General features: G+C 36.8%; 1 protein-coding gene across 1 annotated transcript; it reads left to right on the top strand.

The window, feature by feature from the left end:
* Positions 1-1,606: 1,606 nt before the first annotated feature.
* Positions 1,607-18,364, top strand: LOC141586768 (signal peptide peptidase-like 3). The gene is made up of 14 exons (XM_074408094.1): positions 1,607-1,958; positions 5,075-5,230; positions 6,718-6,829; positions 8,554-8,673; positions 8,869-9,026; positions 10,730-10,900; positions 11,324-11,358; positions 11,442-11,595; positions 12,112-12,165; positions 12,241-12,333; positions 13,374-13,516; positions 14,252-14,322; positions 17,887-17,967; positions 18,160-18,364. The coding sequence occupies exons 1-14, from the start codon at positions 1,818-1,820 to the stop codon at positions 18,258-18,260; spliced, it is 1,590 nt and encodes a 529-aa protein (XP_074264195.1). The 5' UTR covers positions 1,607-1,817; the 3' UTR covers positions 18,261-18,364.
* Positions 18,365-18,697: the final 333 nt, after the last annotated feature.

Raw genomic sequence — 18,697 nt, 5'->3', positions numbered from 1 at the left:
CATTAATATTTGAGCAATCACTTGACGATAATCTTACGAACTGTCACAAATCGTTCCGCGTACCAAACATGCGGCCCAATCATCACTGGGTGGTTTGCGAGAGGTGCAGAAACGAGGTGTCTACAATATTATACACACATTTTTCTATAGGACCATTTTTAGCACAATAGTAACCTAATGACACAAAGTCCAACTAAGTAATTTAATAAATGTGAAAAATATAATATTTTATTTGATAACTTGCATATTCAAATATGTCGGTATTTATTACTCCCCCAACATTTTAGGAGTCGTTTGGTTCAGTGCGTAGGAGTGAAATGGAATGGGATGAGACCAGTAGTATTGGGTTCCAATTCCATTCCTTTAAAAACTTATTGGGGAGGAGGTGAGTATGAGATTCCAAGGGGTTGTGGTACGGCCGGCCCAGAGGGCCGTTTGTTGGGTTAAATGACAAGGGTTCAAACTTGGGAGGGGCCCAATGTAAAAAAAAAAAAAAATTAGAAACACAAGAAAGACGAGGAAGTGGAAGGCTAAAGGGGAAGTTAAAAAGTCAACTTTTAATAAGGAATAGTTTTCCTAATTTAACATTTTTTCCATATTTAATTTTCAATTAATAAGTTACTTTTTCTAAATCTCAAAATCAATCAATTTCTCTTATAAAATTTATAGGGTTCTTAAAAAAATGGGGTTTTTTTTTTGTCAAACACAACCTTTACAAATTCTTCCAAACACCACTTTTTTTTTAAAGGTGGTGTTTGAAAGAATTTTTTTTAAAGGTTGTGTTTGACAAAAAACCCTACAAAAATCAACACTTTCATCCTTCAACATTGGAATTTTCGAAAATAGTAGATAACCCTTGTCTTTACGACTCGATATTCGTTAACCTCCGTTGGCCACTTCATTCGCTTTTTCGTTCGCGTGTTCATTAATCGAGGACTCAGGGTGTTAAAATTCCTTTCTTTCGTTTAATTTTTATTTTGCTGTTATAGTATCGTTTTGTTTACTTTTTTTTTTGTTTTTCAATTTTTAGCATGTACTATTGATTTATTGTTTTTGTTTATGAAGTGTTAAGTCAATTATTGAATTTACAATATTAAATTTTTTAAAAGGGCCTAGTTTTACTATTTTGCCTAGGGCTTCAAAATGTCTAGGACCGGCTCTGGGTTTTGGTGGAGTTATAATCCATTGAGTATCTAACTCCATTCTAAAATCACCCAACCAAACACTTGAATGAAATCAATCCATTCCATTCCATTCCAAAGTAGCCAACCAAACAGCCCCTAGTTGTTTCCATTTCTCCATAATATGTGAGTAGTATTATTATAATAAAATAGGAAAAACATAGAAATGTGAAGAGAGTATAAGATATCGGGTAATCAAAATAAAACTAAAATATGAATATATATGTTAACTTTGGGTTTTTCTCCTTGGGCTAGTCCTATGCTATAAGACAATATTGGATCAGGCTTATATTATAGTATTGGATCAGACTTATATTATATGACGGTCCTTGTTATTACTTTTGTTCTCAATTGAGAATGTTAGAGCTTTTGGGCCATGAGTATCAAAATGGGCCTACATATGGAGATTGTTGAAATTCCAAATTGGTAAAATTGCCCCATTAATTTCAGCAGTATTCAGTCAGTCCATTGACGACTTGCCTGTTGCCTCCCTCTTGTTATTTGATGGCCCCTCCCGAAAAATAGAAAAAAAATATCTAGAGGAGGAAAAAAGCTCGGAAAATCCATAATAGTATTGTTGGTAAATGAAAGGATCTGTATTGTGTCTCCTCTGAAAGTAGGGAAACAACAACAACAATGGGGAATAATGGGGTTCTCATGCATATGCAGCCAATCTTCATATTGCTTTTTATCTTTATTACTTTAGGATTACAATTCCAATTCTCTTATGCTCAAGATCCCGTCATCAATCCCAAATGCAACAACAAGGCTCGATTGGTATTTCTTTTTTATTTTTTTATTTTTTATTTATTTATTTATGATTTCTACAACTCTTTCTGCATATTGCCTCCTAATTTTCTTTTCTTTTTTATTTCTCAAATATTTCTGCATTTATTTTCGTTTACGAATTTGTATGTTTCACCTTGATTATTAGAATTATTATAGGTAGATGAATGTTGTAGATCTTAGGTTATCACAATGTAAAGGGACCCACAAGGGCGATTTTGATGCTCACCGATATTAACTCAGGACTTGAACAACTAAGCTAGTTGCCATATGCTGTAAGCAGGTTAAATGTGGATATCTTTGTATAATTGTTTTGCACCTAAACAACCCTTGTTCTCTATAGATTTAATGACATCTTATTTTCAACACAACATATATAAAGAATACGTTGCAGTGCACTCAGCAATAATAATAAGGTTGTATGTTAAATTCATTTGCGTGGACGACAAAATAAGGTTTCATCCCAAAATCAATTCGCAACGTCTGGAGTAACTCATTTGTTTATAAATGATTAATTTCTCTCCACTATGGTACACTAACATTTGACCTTTATCATGATTGACTTCTTTCTTCACAGACGAGGACTTGTTTGATTACATTTGTTTAAAATTCTAATGACAAGTTTGCGGCAGGGGTGGGGTTGAGGGATTTTACTTTATGAAACTAAAAGAGATTCAATATATAATTGCGGTTATCTTTTTGTTCTTTTGGTATGAGTACTTTTTTTTTCGATATTTTGGAGTCAAAGGAGTATAAATTTGCTTTTCCTCGCTCTGTACAAACTTAAGTGACTACTTAAAGTGGTAACTTGTTTAACCGTGTAATGGTTGAGTAATATCGTATATAAGCGAATTTTGTTTAATTGGGCCATTTTTGCTTGAACTAGTATCCAATGCATCATTTGGTTTTTTAAGGAACTTGGCTCCAAAAATGTGTTAATGTTAGTTAGATAGTGACCAGGTTAGCTTAGTTCTAAAACTGTGAGATTATGAGTGTCTGATCAGATGGGTTTAATTTTCTCAACTGCTAATGGTTTGATTGGGTGATGATGCATTCTGGAGTTTGGATGCAATACCTAAATTATATAACATGCCATTATGTTTTTCAAGATTTCTATAGACATATATTGGAGATTTTTTTTTCTTCAAGCACATTTGTGGTTTGTTAGGAAAATGGTAGTGTTTCACAAAGTTTTTGTTAGTAAATAGTTCTCCCACTTCCATCCCATTTATATTGTTCTACTTTCTATTCTATTTCTTTTTTGGAATGATTTAAGAAAAAAATCTGATAACATATCTAAGTTACCTCTAAATTGAGACAATTAATTTGTAATGAAGGGAGTAGTGGTTGCTTAACTAGGGACAATACTAGATACACATTCCTTTTTTGTACTAAATTTAGAGAGGGAACAATTAGTTTGGAAGAAATTAAGAGGGAAAAGGGGACGATAAAATTGGGTTGAAGGGAGGACAAAGTATCTCATAGAAAACCTTACTAAAAAAATTGGGTTTACAATCCTACAATTATTTTTAAGATCGTGTCAACCTTAAGGTTCTTGTGTGAAATCTTAAGGTTTAATGTTAGTTTTGTTGAATTTTAAAATCCTGTTGTTTTAAAATTTTCCTGGTCCATATTTTTATAATAAACCACCCGCATTACTCTAATAGCAAACATGGTAATAGTAGGTTTGTATTATCCAAGTTGTGATGTCGTCCAATGACCTCCAATCTATGTCACTCTCATGCGGCTGCAACCGTAGGACAGGACGCTCTGTCGGAGTGTTGGAAACAATTTTTTTTTTCCTGTGAAATTTAAAGTTTTCTGCTAAAATGAAGTGTTGAAGTATTGCGTCGTTTCATGTCGTGTCGGACACTTCAGGACTTCAGGTATCAGACACACTCAACCAAAATGAACTGTTGGAGAAACATAAAGTCAAATTATAGACTTGAGTAGGTTGTTCCATGAAATTTCAACAATTATGCTACTTACAATGTCAGAAAAAAATTCATTTTAAAATAATTTTCAATTTCCAAGTAAGGTGAAGTCAAAATTGCATGCGCTATTGCGGGTCATGATGCGGTGATCGTATTGCTGAAGCAGTTGTGGAGTGCTCGAGGGGCTTGAAGAGGCGGCTAAGGCGGGACATTTTACGTCTTTGTAATTCTTTTGTTTCTGTTGTTTGGTCTTTTGTGTCTTGTAAGAACAATGAGGTAGCTCACGCTTTAGCTCATGTGCTACCAGTAGATTCGGGTCGTACTGTTTGGCTTGAGAAGTTATCTGATGTAGCTGCTCGTTTTATTGTTCTAGATTAATATATTTACCCCTGTGGGTTTCAAAAAAAAAAAAAAATTGCATGCGCTATGGCTACCCAAACTCACATGGGACACCACTCTTGTACGTCCTAAAGTGCATATTGGAGCGCCTGTTAGAAACCTCATGATTGATTCAGTATGCGGACAAAGCCACTCTTTGCTTATAATATTATAAGATTGTATGTATTTGGAAATGAAAAAGCAATGGACTGAATGTATTACCTATAATCCATTTTCTCTTTGTAGCGTTGTGCTTTTTTTTTTTTTTTTTTTTTTTTTTTTTTTTTTTTCCCCCTTTTTCCTTTGGTTCTGATATTTTACAGAATGTTTTATGACCTGATGTTGCTATATTCTCCTATTAAATTATAGCTCCCAGCACATTGTTTTAGTACTTTCATGGAACCTAGAATTTTCAGTGCCTCTTCAAATTTGCAGCACAAGGGTGGATTTGACCAAGGTTATCCTTTATATGATGGGTTAAATAGAGAGAAATATATTACCTGAATTTTTGTGGTTATAGTATACAGCGTGTATGAGGCATGCTGAAGTTTGACATTCTTGATTTAGTTTTCTTTATTGTTCTTTTTTCCCTCGTTTTTGGGCCTTTGTTGAGGTAATGCCTGCCTCATCATCATTTAAACAAGATCAACTTCTAAACTATTTTTGTATATTATGCAGATTTATGCTTATTGCCCCCTCTGCCCGTATTACTTGCGCCTTTTCTATTTTTATTTTTGCATAAAGGGTATGTACGTCTCGTTATGATGCTTTATGTGTGATGGATATTTTTTGCAGGCTAAGGTGAAGCATTGGATTGATGGTGTTGATAAAGGGATGTTTAGTGCAGTGACTGCACATTTTGGTCCATACCCCCCTCTGGAGAAGAAAAGTCCGAGATTGCCAGCTGCAGTCACAAATCCCTTTAATGGTTGCTCTGATCTGCCATCAAAGGTTTGTGTTCCTTCCTATTTGTATATATTAATATCAATATCTAGCTTCTCCATTTATATTTGTTTTGGTGGCTAAAGGAGTTTGCTGGTGTTTGAGAAGGTCAAGTTTTGCCTATACTTGAAATATTCTTGTGCAATCAAAATATCAAATATGAGTTGTTTCTTTCCAGATCATGTTCTTAGACATGCCACAAGTGCATCTTAAAGAGAGAGATTGGAATAGAGACATCGGAAACTTGAAATGTAGTACTTTAAAGGCCTTGTGTCTGCATCTCTTGGTAGTCATGCTGCCGTGGTATTCAGTATTATTGCCTTCTATTGAAACGCCACCCAAGCGACTCCAACCTAGTTATATTTTCTAGCCTCTTAATTTCCTATCTCACAATCTCAGATTTTCACAATCGCCCTGATTCTTCAACTTCAACCTGACATCTGCATCCCATATTTCGTTGTCATAATCCGCCTGCTTTTCTCATTCCACATCGAAAGTTGTTATATTTCTAATTTTGTGGGGATTGTTTTCTCTTAACTAATAATTAAACTACAAGTAACAGTTGTCTAAGCCAGCTTATATTTTCAAGGCCAACATTCTAAATCATGGTTTAAATATCGACCGTGCCACCGATTGACGACCGAGTTATCAAGGTTTTGGAGGTTACAACGATTTTTTTAAGGCGATATTGGTCGCCTTTAGTAAGATTAGGCCGCGACAACTAATAGTCTAATACTGCGATCGTGACTGAAGCCGAGAGTTACTACTATGCCCTAACTTGCATTTCAAACTCCTAATTTCAGATTGGGCGATCAAAAACCCTAATATCAAATTAAGCACTCAAAATACCTTTTTTTTGCCCCAATTTGAGCAGTTGAGAAACCCACTCCGTCTATTCATATCCAAACACAGCATTTCCCTTTTACATGTTTTCCAATGCACAAATTGTAATGTAAATATCTTTAATTTTACATTGTAAAAAAATTTAGAAGTTTGATTTTCTTATGGTACTTGCAAAGGCGAATCAAAGAAGATCCCGCATGACTTTATTTTTTCGCTTATGAATAGTGTCAAAAAGGTAATGGTGTGTTTGCATATGAATGGAGGCAGTACATTTTTTTCATTAGGTAATGCATGATATCGATGAAAGCACATAGGAGGTAATGCCCCTATTCAATGGGAGAGCAAGAAGATTAAGCTTTCATCTTCTCGTGATTAATCTTGGAGAATAAAAGTTAAGTGCCAATAAGAATGGAGTACTTGACTCCGTCCATAATAACTTAAAAAGCTGAATCAAAATGGTTGACTTGCAGAAGCAATGTCATAAAAAATGCGACGATTCCTTTCAATCTTAGCACACCACCAAAAAATCAAGAGAAACATCTTCCCGGCTTTGCTAATCCATTCCTTCTCTATTCCTGTTTCAGTTTTGTATCATGATCACCGCGTGGACCTTGTATGGCTGAAATCATAATTTTTTTTGGCCTGTATTGCAGTTGAATCAATCAGTTGCACTGTCTATTCGTGGTGATTGCGATTACACAATCAAGGCAAAAGTTGCTCAAGCTGGAGGAGCTTCAGCTTTGGTGCTCATAAATGAGGAAGATGGTGAGCTGTCTTTGTAATTTAGCTTCAATGTTGTTTGATGTATTAATGCTTTTGGTCTATATCACTCTCTTCCTCTTTTTTCACTGGCATTCAGTTGTCCATTTTCTTAAATGGAAGCAAACTATTAAAGTTGCTGAACAAGTCATTAGTGAAGAAGATGAAAAATACGAATATGGGTCCCAAATACTTTTTATAAGTAAACTGGATCCAGTTTCTTAAGGTCCAAAAGAAGAGGACCAAAATAAAGCAGAACCACCAAGAGAAATGAAGAAACAATTATGCCAACCGAAAACAAGACTGATTTTTGTAAAGTTGTGCAACAGTCGCCATACAATGATCAAAGTTTCAGTAATGAGTTCAACACTTAGCCAATATACACATTGCATTGCATTCTTACTTCCACCCATATTTTACCTTCATTTGATAAGTGAAACTAGTACAACTATTTAAAATTACCATTTGCGGTTGCCCCCATTGGCAATTGCAACAAGTTGGAGAGGCTGAATGGCAAAAATTGACGACAGTGTGTTTGCGTGTCAAGATTTCTTATTCTGCCTTTTGCGTTCCTCTCATTTCCTTTTTCTTTTCCTCCAAAGATTGACGCATAAACTAGGCTAGTAGGATTCCAACTCCAAGTACGTAACCCTATCTTGTGGGTGATAGTAGTTTTGGTGGTGTCCATGGTGGGTGGGCCGGTGGAGTTGGTCGATTATTTTGGTCGTGGGGGTGTCTACTGGTGTATGGTCAGTAGTGTAGTGGGTGGGTGGGTGGTGCAGTGGGCAATTCGGCATCTATGGTGTGAGGGGAAGTGGTGGATGAGCTGGTGATGTGTGGCTGATCGTAAGGTGGTGGGTGAGCTGGTGTTGTGGAATGTGGTGCAGTGGTTGGTGTGGCAGAGCAGTAGTGTCGTGTTGTTTGTAGGATGGCTAGGGAGAAAGGAGGAGGAAAGGGGTAGAATTTGTTACTTTGAGAATTAATACTTCGAAATAAGAAATGTGTAGAAGTGAATGAAATGACCCAAAACGGAAATGAGGGAGTAAAAACAGTGGATAATCCTTCTGAGCATCTTCATATGATCCTACCAGATGCATCATAACAACTGATACTTTGGAGTTCCCTAATAACTTTCGTTCTTTAGGGTGTGGTTGGATGCAAAAATAGGAGGGAAAGAGGGAAGGAGGAATGAAGCAACGACGTTTTATTTCCAAATCTTGCTTATGCGGGAGGGATTTTAATTTGCCTTATAGGAGGGAAATGAAGGGATCCATCTTCTCTCCTTTCCAAATCCCTTGCACCTAATTTGCTAACCAAATAAGGGAATTTTTCTTCCTCACATTCCTTCCAAACAAAGTGTTATTGTTACCCAAACTTCTAGAATCAAACTGATGGTAATGCTATGTCTTTGTTTTCTGTTCGTCAGTCGTCGTCACACCATCACACATGACATTTCTGATCCCCCCCCCTCCCTCCTTAGTTATCCCTCAGCGATTGAGGACGGTTGTTGGACCAGCATCAGCGCATCAAACAATAGCTCTCTATAGGACATTTGGCTCTTAGTTATTTTTATTTTTTAGTCAGAAAAGATGCAACATACATAATACATCGAAATTTGGAATTGATTTTGTGACTAAAGTTAGTGCTTGTTTTCGTCATTCTTTCACATTTGATTGATATTCCCCTTCCGTTCCATATAAATATTAATTTGTTACGTTGTTGCCTGACAGATCTAGTTGACATGAGTTGCTCGAAGAATGACACCAACCTGAACATCACGATTCCGGTTGTCATGATCCAAAAATCAGATGGAGACACTGTAAACAAAGCTTTTGAATCTGGGAAGAGAGGCAAGCATTTGTAACTTGTTATCTGTAGATATTAGAAACCCTGTTTTTTTCCCTGTATAGAACTTCTGGCCCGACGGATATAGATGTATGTGTGTGTGTGATATTGAAATGTTGAATATTTTTCAGTATTCGCTGTCAGGCTGTCAGCTAAACAGATTTTGCATTGCTAATTACTTATCATTCATTTATTTACAGTTGAGCTCCAAATATACTTGTTGAAACGCTCAGTTGTGGACCTCTCTAACAGCATAATATGGTTGATATCAGTCGGAACACTGGTTATTGCGAGTATCTGGCCTGATCTGGCTGGCCGCGAGCAGAGTGATGAGCGATATAATGAACTTTCACCAAAGGTTTGCTTTCTTAAACACATTTTTTTGTTTGTCCACTTTTGGAGTGCCCCCTCACATTATGACCAACTAATCAAAACGAATATTGTCAACCACTCAACCTTCATAACATGTTTAACCTCAAGACAAACGATCTCCAGACGACCTCTTCATCTCTCGCGGTGGGACTTAACAACATCAAAGTCACCCAAAACACCAAGGAATTTTCCAATGAAGCATTAACATCCTTAATTCCTCCCATAAATGGAAGAGCTCCAAAGTTGTCCTAAAGAATAATGATCCAACCCAAATACCAATTGAAGGAAGAAAACGCCAGTCTGCCAATGCATAGAACTTCGACCCCCATAACTCAGTGCCACCTCCCCTATTCCCTTCTTCCAATTTAGATTCAAGATTAACAGCAGTATCACAAGAAAATTTTCCAAGTATCCATTTACGACACCTTGCTAATTTGGGTATTTGAACCCTTTAACATTCCACGATATGAATATAACATTAGTTATCAACCGAAAAAATTACCCCCTCAGATCCCGTTTCGTGATTAGCAATGACATCATTGTGCTGCTTCCTGATAGCTGCCTGTGAAGCCACGAAAGCCAAGAGTTTTCCTTGATTAATGTAAGCCTGTTATGTATTTTCCTCAACTACATGCAGCCTTCATTAAACCCAATGTTTTCCTCATCCAGTTTGCAAGAAGTGAAGGTATCATCTGTAAAGATAAAATGTGAAGATGTTGAGATGAGTTATATTAGATGTTAACAGCATTAACAACTATAATTTCTCTTGGAGAAACATCGTCATTGTTAGGTCCACATATTCCAAATAAGTCTTTGACAGAAAATTGTCAGATAAGAAAAAAACTTTAGGAAACAGAAAACACCCCTATTCAGCCTTATGTTCATGGTGTTTTTTTTCAGCGTCATAATCTTACCTATATTGGTTCCACTCTTCGGTTTTTGTGCCAAACCCGTGTCTGACACATCACTCAAGGGCATAGGTATGGGATCCTTACTTGACACTTCTCCACAGAGCATGGTACAAAAACTCGGCCGAGTTGTATCGTATCGGCTGAGTTGTATCGGATTTTCACTCTACCGATATGAGATATCGCCCCAGAAATCACCGAGATTCATCGCGGTTCGTCCGTGGCGGACAATTAAGGACCGATTATATCGTTACCGCGACTACGAACTATACCGAGATTTTGAACCATGCCACAGAGACTAAATTATGTGATCACAGTAGAGGAATCGACAAGTATATGAAACATATAGTATGGTTTTTGACAACCTTAACTTTATGTTTCAAACATCTCTCCATTTCATTTTAAAAATCTAAATATTTAATAACTTTAATTAATTTTTTGTTTTGAAGACGTGTTCCCGTACTCATATCCTTGTTTTAAGATAGATTCCTCGTTTCTTAAACTTGAGCCTGGAAGAGTCCGACAATTGGATATGTACCCGTGTCAGACAGTCATACCTGGGTCTGAATAACATAGGTCTTAACTCTTAAACTATTTGGTGTGTTGAATGGTTATTAACCTTGGACTATATATCTCCAGCTTCTTAGTTTTCTTAAAGCCCTAACATCTCAGCAGATAATCATATGTTATCCCATTCTTATCTCTCACATTCCTTGTAGCAATTCCTGTCTCGTTATTTTTCAACTGATGCCTGCATAATATCTCTGTACTCTATGGGCAGGAGTCTTCCACAAACGAGGACAACTCTGAGAAGGATATACTTGACATAAATGTAGTGGGCGCTGTAGTGTTTGTTATTGCTGCTTCTGCCTTCCTGCTACTACTCTATTTTTTTATGTCATCATGGTTTGTCAAGGTGCTTATCGTTATGTTCTGCATTGGAGGTGTTGAGGTAAGTTTTTCTGTTAAGTGCTTTCATTGTATCTTCTCGACTCTTATTTTATTGAATGTTTAATAGGCTGTTTATATACTACTAGTGGTTCAGTAAGAATTCCTCAAATACATAAAAGTGTTTATAAAGCTGCTGTTAAATTCTCTTTTTTCAATTCTTCAAGCTTTGCGGATTGTACCTTTAGGATTTTCGTAATCATGAAGTTGTGGGAGTAGCTAGATGTACCTTTTTTGTTTAAAGTTTGACCTTCAGTCATTATGTAAGGTTAAAGGTACTGTAAGAACCTTAATATGGGATGGTCTTAGAAGTTAAGATCCTAACCATAGAATGGAGGGAGTACGTTGTAGTTTTTGGGTTATTAATAGAGGATGCTTATTCATTTGGTTATTTTATCTTCCTCACCATTTGTATTCATGTTTGCAGGGAATTTATTATTGTGTTGCAAGTCTTGCGCTTAGGTAGGATTTAATTTCGTTTGCCTTGAAAATTCTTTATACTCTTCATTTTTGACAAATTCATCTTATTTGATGTTGATAAGCAGACGATGCAGAATCTCACAGAAATCATTCAAACTACCTCTAGTTGGGGAGGTTTTTATTATCCATGCTCTGGTTGTAGTTCTGGGTATAGCCTTTGCAGCATTTTGGTTTGCAACTCGATTCGAATCATATTCGTGGATTGGTCAAGATATTCTTGTGAGTTTGTTCTTTTCATAGAAACAATCAGATGAAATAAAGGAGGGGGGGGGTGTAATTGGTTTAGGCTCCTCATGGAAAGAATCATGCTATTGTGGCAGCTGAATGAACCCCGCTCTTAAGTGTCCTCTGTTTCACTTGAAAATTACCAGATTGGCCGCACCAATATAAGATACTAGGAATTGGTTTATTCCAAATTTCTACCGACTATATTTGACTTCATAAAATTTAATGAGATCTATTTGTACTGTAGCTTTTTCTCAATCTGCATCTTAGTAAATTGGTTTCCATTTTTGGTCAGCTGCTCTAATTTCTAGAATATGGCAATTCAAACTTATGTGTCAAGTACCTATGGTACAAGCCGTATGAACAAAAACCATGCATGGTTTATTCTTAAAATATATTTTCCTGATTTTCCCCATCTTCACTAGTACAACCAAAACTATAATTTTCCGGTATTTTGTGTAGGATTCCCGTTTTATGACATACTCAAATACCTATCCTTTTTTTTGTCAGGGAATTTGTTTCATGATCAGGGTTCTCCAAATGGTTCGGTTGCCAAATATTAAGGTGCAAATAACACTTTCTGTCTCATTATTTATTAATCAAATCTTTTAACTTTAACAAAAAATTGTTACTCAACAGGTTGCATCGGTTCTGTTGTGCTGTGCATTCTTTTATGATATTTTTTTCGTCTTCATTTCGGGCCATATATTCAAGCAAAGCGTCATGGTTGCGGTGAGATTACTTGTTTGGTACTTACAAATACCTATGTGATTCTTTGTTAAAACCCATCTGTGTTGATTTTAAGAGTTATTGGATTCTGTGTTGGTTATAACTAAGTCAATATTCATATTCCTTCAGCCTTCATCTTTACAAACAAACTGTGGTGTGAACTGGAGCATAAATGATCGTGTAGGATTCAAGTGGTTAGTGAAATGAATGTACTGTGAGAGCTTCACATTAGGGGAAATCTTTGTTCTTTCTCTTCTTATAGCTCTTATCACCACTTGACTACATATGAAACATGGATTTCAGAAAGAAAAAGTTCTCTCTCATTGGTTCTTTGTGGGAGAATGTGAGAAATCCTGAGGCCCCTAGGAGTGGGAGATATGGGACCTGACATATCTAGTTAGTTGAGACCCGTGCTACTTCTTGTGCACTCAATGGGAGTACATCAAGTGGGGAGACATTGGTACAGCATGTTCACTTAACCTCAATTCTGATGCGTCCAAAGTAGCGATATGGGTGTGCTTGGTGCAATTTTACCTGTGGCTTAGTGAATCGAAAAGGCCTCTCTTTTTGAATGGGAGCCTGGGAGGTGACTGGGAGCTTTTGTTGCATAAAATAGTGTCTTGCTTCCTCTGTTGTACTGAGACTGCGGGGGGTTTCCCGCGATTGATGAAAATCATGATCGTATTCCTGCTTTGACCTACTTAATTTTAAGCCATGCGTTAGACCTTATCGTGATTCTGATTGTGCGGTTTTTTTCTCTTTAGTTTGATTTTTTCTTCATAAAGTTAAAATTGTTCGGCAGTTTTTGAAGTAAGAGGACTTGAATTTATGGTTTCGCACATCAAAGTTATACGTCAACCATAAAATGATATCGCAAATATTTTTTAACTTTCATATTAAAAAGGTACTGCGGAGCTGTCTTTATAATTAGGCATTATCTCTTTCTGGTTGTTCCTAACCAGGAATCATGGACATGATGCCCTTCTACTGGTATTCAATGCTTTTGAATATAAGAGAATAACTCCTTTCTTATTTGACTTCAGGTAGCTACTGGTCAAAACAGTGGAGGGGAAAGCATTCCAATGCTTCTGCGAGTCCCTCGGTTTTATGACCCATTTGCTGGATATGATTTGATTGGATTCGGCGACATTCTTTTTCCTGGTTTGCTTGTGTCATTTTGCTACAGGTATAATATGTTCCTTCTATCCCAATTGATATTTAGTGAGCACACACGAGTGGGGGTTTGGGGGTATTTCGAATGTGTGCGAACTTGTTACCTCAAACATTAATTATTAGATGGAATTGCTCAAAATAGAGAATGTGAACTCCCAAATGGGATGCAGAGGCTAGGGAGTACATGTTTTTGGTTGCATTTTATTTATTATCATTACGAGTAACATTTCAGTTTGCTATGTCTATTGTCCTCACATCTCAATCTATTCACAATATAAATTTAGCTTATGCACTTAATCATACGGCTTCTGTTCTTAAGGGCTAGTCCCTCGAGCTCAGTAGTATCTGTAACATTACGAGCTTGTAGGCTTTTAGTGTTTGCATTGAATGTGCATTTGCGCCACTGGTCTCGCCTCTTCACTGAAATTCTGTGGAGTCTGAATTTTAGAATATTTGTAAAAAGCAAATATCTAGGTAACTGTTCTCAAGTCTTATGTGAACGGAGGTATAGATGCAACTATGGATGAAGAAAGGGATTACCACTTTTTACCTGTTGCGTATATTGATTGAGGAAAGAAAAAAGATGAAGGTGGAAGACACATAGCTATTGCTAATTATTTCTGTAACTTAGTTTGCTCGAGTGTGGAAACACTGAAGCTTGAGCATGCCCTTGTTCAGTTTTACAAGTTTTACTTCGTTTTTTTTTCTTTTTAAATAATTTTCATGTCGATTCTCTTTGCTATTTCAGATATGATAGGGCAAACAAGAGGAGTTTGGTTAATGGGTATTTTTTGTGGCTGACAATTGGCTATGGCATTGGTAAGATATATTTTGAATGCAATTCTATGTCTGGCGTCTCAGTTGGTTATCTTTATCACATGCCACTTAGTCTTGCACTTTAAGAATTTCCAGTTCAGGATACGACATTAATTTAACTCATTTTCAGTGAAATTAACCAAAAAAGAGAAGTAAAATAATGCCCTCTCCCATTCACAATCTATTTCCACTGTGTGTTAGCGCAGCTTTTAGGAACAAAGGATAAAACAAAAGTTAATAGTAAAACTAAACCAACTTAGTTATCATAATTGAAACCCACACTCTTCCCTTTCTTCTTCTTCTTAACTATGTTCACTATCAGGCATCAGCCACCCCTCCATCACTGACAATCATCGAGAAAGACTGCCCAACAGATATCACTAGCCTGCTGGCCTCTGCCTACAAGTCAATCCCAGAGCATTTCGCGCTTCCCTTATCCCACGTCTCTATTCTCTCCCTTTTTCTTTGATTTCGTATATTCTCCACCTTACTGCACTTACCCTACACGACTTCTCCCCTTCCCTGCCTCCCTTTTCTCACGCTGCCTATGAGCATTCCAAGCCATTTATGTGACCATCTGCTTTTTGTCTCTCCTCCTCCTCGTCTTTCTTTCCTTCCTGGTCTCCACCTTAGAGGAATGTTGGGGAAAAGAATTAGAATTTGGGGCGCTAGGACGACTGGGAAGGCTATATCGGCGAGGCGTGACTGGTGGGTTAGTTGGGGTATTGCTAAGAGTAAGCTAAGGTTGTGGAGGGAGTAAGTAGGGAGAGGGTAAGATGTCAGGCTGTAAATCTTATTGTAATATGCTAAGTTGGTTATCATGAAATTATTTCTGCCACGTCAGGAAAGAAATGGGAGTGGAAAATTTATGTCTTGTGATATAAGTATGGAAATATATTGTGAAGAGGGGGTGGGTGGTGTCTACGGGGGGTTTGGTTGGCCATTTTGGGATGGAATGGAATGGATTTGATCCATCCAATGTTTGGTTGGAATGATGGAATGGAGTTAGATACCCAATGGATTCTAAATCCACCCCAACCCCTTGGAATCCCATACCCACCTTCCTCCCTTGGTTTCAAACTCTATTTGCTCCTCCTACAAGTTTAGATTGATCCAAACAATTTTAAGTAGGAATGGATTTGAAACCCCGTACCTCAATGGTATCATACTCCATTCCACATTCCACCAGCGTGAACCAAACGACCCCTTAGTTGTTTAGAGCCATGAATCTTCTGATTTTATTAGGATTGACTCATAAGTCCTACGTAGTCTATACTCTATACGACTATACCTCATTTTCAAAGTTGATACTTTTTATGTATTTTTTCTAAAACTCTTCCTATTTTTTTTTACATCTAAACCTCTATCAAAAATCAGTTTTGGCCAAAATCCGACATTTTTCAATGAATATATTGGCCACTAAAAGATCTTTTATGAGTACTGGAGTATTTGCTAGATAAGGTTTTTTATTATTATTTTTCGCCAAAAACGACGTTTGGTAGGAGGTTTGAAATGTTTAAAGGAAGGGGATGTTTTGAAAAAAATATTACAAAAGGTAGGAATTTAAAAAGTGTGTAAATAGGTTTAAGTTAGCAACTCACATTTAGGGGTCGTTTGGTTCAAATTGTAGGAATGGATTGAAATGGAGTGTGATACCATAGAGGTATGGAGTTAGAACCCTATACTTGCTCATAGTTGTTTGGTTTGATTTTGGAATGGATAGAGTAAAATAGTAATTGGGTGGAATTGAGTTAGAAACTTGGGGTATAGAACTATAGATGGGTATGGGATTCCAAGGGATTGAAATGAAGTAAGAATCCATCAAGTATCTAAGTCCATTCCAAAAACCTCCAACCAAATGCCCTCTTAAAATCACGCTTGTCCAAATTATTTAGAAGAATCGCCTTGTCACTTGTGCAGTCAACTTTTCCAACACGCAGTCTAGGATATGGGTATGCATTCGGACTCAATCTTAGTCACTCCGACACCTATAAGAGGCAAAAAGGAAGGACCAAATGACATAAGTAGAGGAACTGACAGTATGCCTTATTTCTCAAGCATCTTTAAATTAGCAAAGCTCTAGATATTTCAAATTCTAACTGGATTCTTGTTTTAAGACTTGATCATGCACCTTTTATGCTCAAAGGATAGAGTACTTTTGTCCGAAGCTTAATCATGGCCAGTGCAACATTTGAATTTGTATCCTTGTCCAACAAGTGTACAAAGTCGAGCTAGTAGCATAGCTCGCAGGTTGTTAGCACACCAGAAAAAATTCACTTCAGACAAGCGAAAATTAAACAAATATGAAAGAAGCTTGATGGGAATTGAAAAGAGTCAAAGACCATTAGAAGTAGAGATGATCTATAAGAACTAGAGGAGTGCTGGCTGGTCTTACACTCTAGCCTTTCTTATAAATTCCCCACTTGCCCCCCAAAAAACGGTTTTTTATGCTCACTAGTTGTCCATTAGAGAAATACAAAATATAGATAGTAAAAGTGACCTACTCTAGATTATTATGCGTTGTTGAGGCTCATACTAATCCTCCTTTCAATCCAATCAAATCTAATCCTTACATTGGTTTATTACGGTCCAATTTTCAAAAACTTGACAATAAATATTAACCATTGTTAAAACAATATGAAAAATTTAGTATAAAACAACCTATTTACATTTGTAGCGTAAATTTTTCATAAAGTTGGATTTACATTTGTTGTTGAAACAAGTCCATTGAGAAGATTGAATTGGATTGGAGAGAATAATAGTTTTAGTTTAGGGCCTGGTGAAATATCCTAAATGAGAGAATAAAGTAATCTTAGGTGTTTGCCCTCCAAATCCTTGAAATTTTGTTACCTACACAAGGAAATTTTTGTAACCTACACAAGAATGATGGTGAATCCAAGCAAAGGTAAATTTTGTTACCTACACAAGGAAATTTTTTCCTCCCTTTCTTTTCCCTCTAAATCCCCCCATCCAAGCAAAGGTGAAGCTCACGAGTAAAGGCTCCATATATCACTATACCCTGCCAAGGATGGTGGTGTATCCAGATTCTGGACTGAGTGCTGCTCTTGTTGGTATCGATTTATCTTCATTTTGACTCTTCTACCGGAAATTTGCCTGTTTGTCACCGATTAAGATCCCAAGTAACTCTATCCTCTATAGGTCCCAGCGATAAACTCCTCTCTCCCAACTAGCGTGACAGACTTTCATAAAAGATAAAAGAGGGATGAAGTTCCTAAATAATGCCTCCATCCCAGTTCCCAAATTCATTCTCTCTTTAGGCTTTGTAGTCAACTGATGTCGACTTTCATCATTAGTTTCTCCAAATATATAGAGTAACAATGCAAAATGTGTTGTTTTTCCAAACTATTTCATATCTTCATCTGGAAAAAGACTTTACATTGTATATTTGTATATTTTGGAAGAGGGGGCACTCGTTTATCTTGTTCCACTTTCACCTTTAGTTTCTCTAAATGTATACAACGTGGTGCACTTGTCAACTTAGGTCGGCATTCTGATATGACATGTTAATCGTAGCTGTGTTTGTGACTTGATTTTAATGATCTGCAGGGCTATTTGTGACATACCTGGCTTTGTACCTTATGGAACAGGGTCAGCCTGCACTCCTTTATCTTGTTCCATGTACATTAGGTAGGTTACATTTCCACATCCTTATTTTGCTAACCAATGTTGCTAATTCTGTAGTCTGTACCCATTAATTTGCTTTTAGTATCCACAACCGTAATGTTGATGAAGATATTCTTGGCCAACACCCGAAAACTTGCTAGCTTTCCTTGGTCAAACACAAACTGCCAACACTTACTCTTTTATGTTTGCTTCCAGGTGTGGCTGTGATACTAGGTTTGGTGAGAGGCGAACTGAAAGAACTCTGGAATTGTGGGTCGGAACCTGATTCACTCGTACAGCGTACTAACGAAGCTTAAATAATGGGGCAGTAAGTGATCCATGTAAACCGTTGTGTATACTGACAAAGAAAAATGTAATTCTAATTGTGTATAATCAATTTCTAGTTTTCATTTTTTTCCCCTGTTTAGTGTCTTTCCATTTCTGTCTCCTTTTTGGGAGAGGAGCGGCTGAAGCATCATTCAGCTTAGGAGAGTTTTATGGACAACCAATATAAAGATTTTTGTACAGATTTATATCTAAGAAAAACGAAGTATAAACGACAAGAAGATTAGAAATTATGTAAATGAGATAGATACGAGAATAGAAAGTCTTTCAAATTTACAATTTATAAAACCTCCATTCACAAACTAGTAATAGATATTCCAAACTTGTCAATAACAATGTAAGACACGAAAAGTGGGTTTAGGGTCGAGCAACCAAGTTGCTCTTACAAACTAAGAGCATACAAGTAATT

The sequence above is a fragment of the Silene latifolia genome, chromosome 6 (genome assembly GCF_048544455.1).
Source record: "Silene latifolia isolate original U9 population chromosome 6, ASM4854445v1, whole genome shotgun sequence".
In the NCBI taxonomy this organism is placed as follows: Eukaryota; Viridiplantae; Streptophyta; class Magnoliopsida; order Caryophyllales; family Caryophyllaceae; genus Silene; species Silene latifolia.
The sequence above is the reverse complement of the archived record's forward strand: the minus strand, read 5'-3'. Positions and strand labels throughout refer to the sequence as shown.

Bases quoted from the DNA above. Each gene is read 5' to 3' on its own strand.
- LOC141586768 (XM_074408094.1), top strand. From the start codon at position 1,818: ATGGGGAATAATGGGGTTCTCATGCATATGCAGCCAATCTTCATATTG. The intron at 11,359-11,441 runs GTAGGATTTAAT...GTTGATAAGCAG, and splicing joins GTTGCAAGTCTTGCGCTTAG to ACGATGCAGAATCTCACAGA. The intron at 17,968-18,159 runs GTAGGTTACATT...GTTTGCTTCCAG, and splicing joins TCTTGTTCCATGTACATTAG to GTGTGGCTGTGATACTAGGT.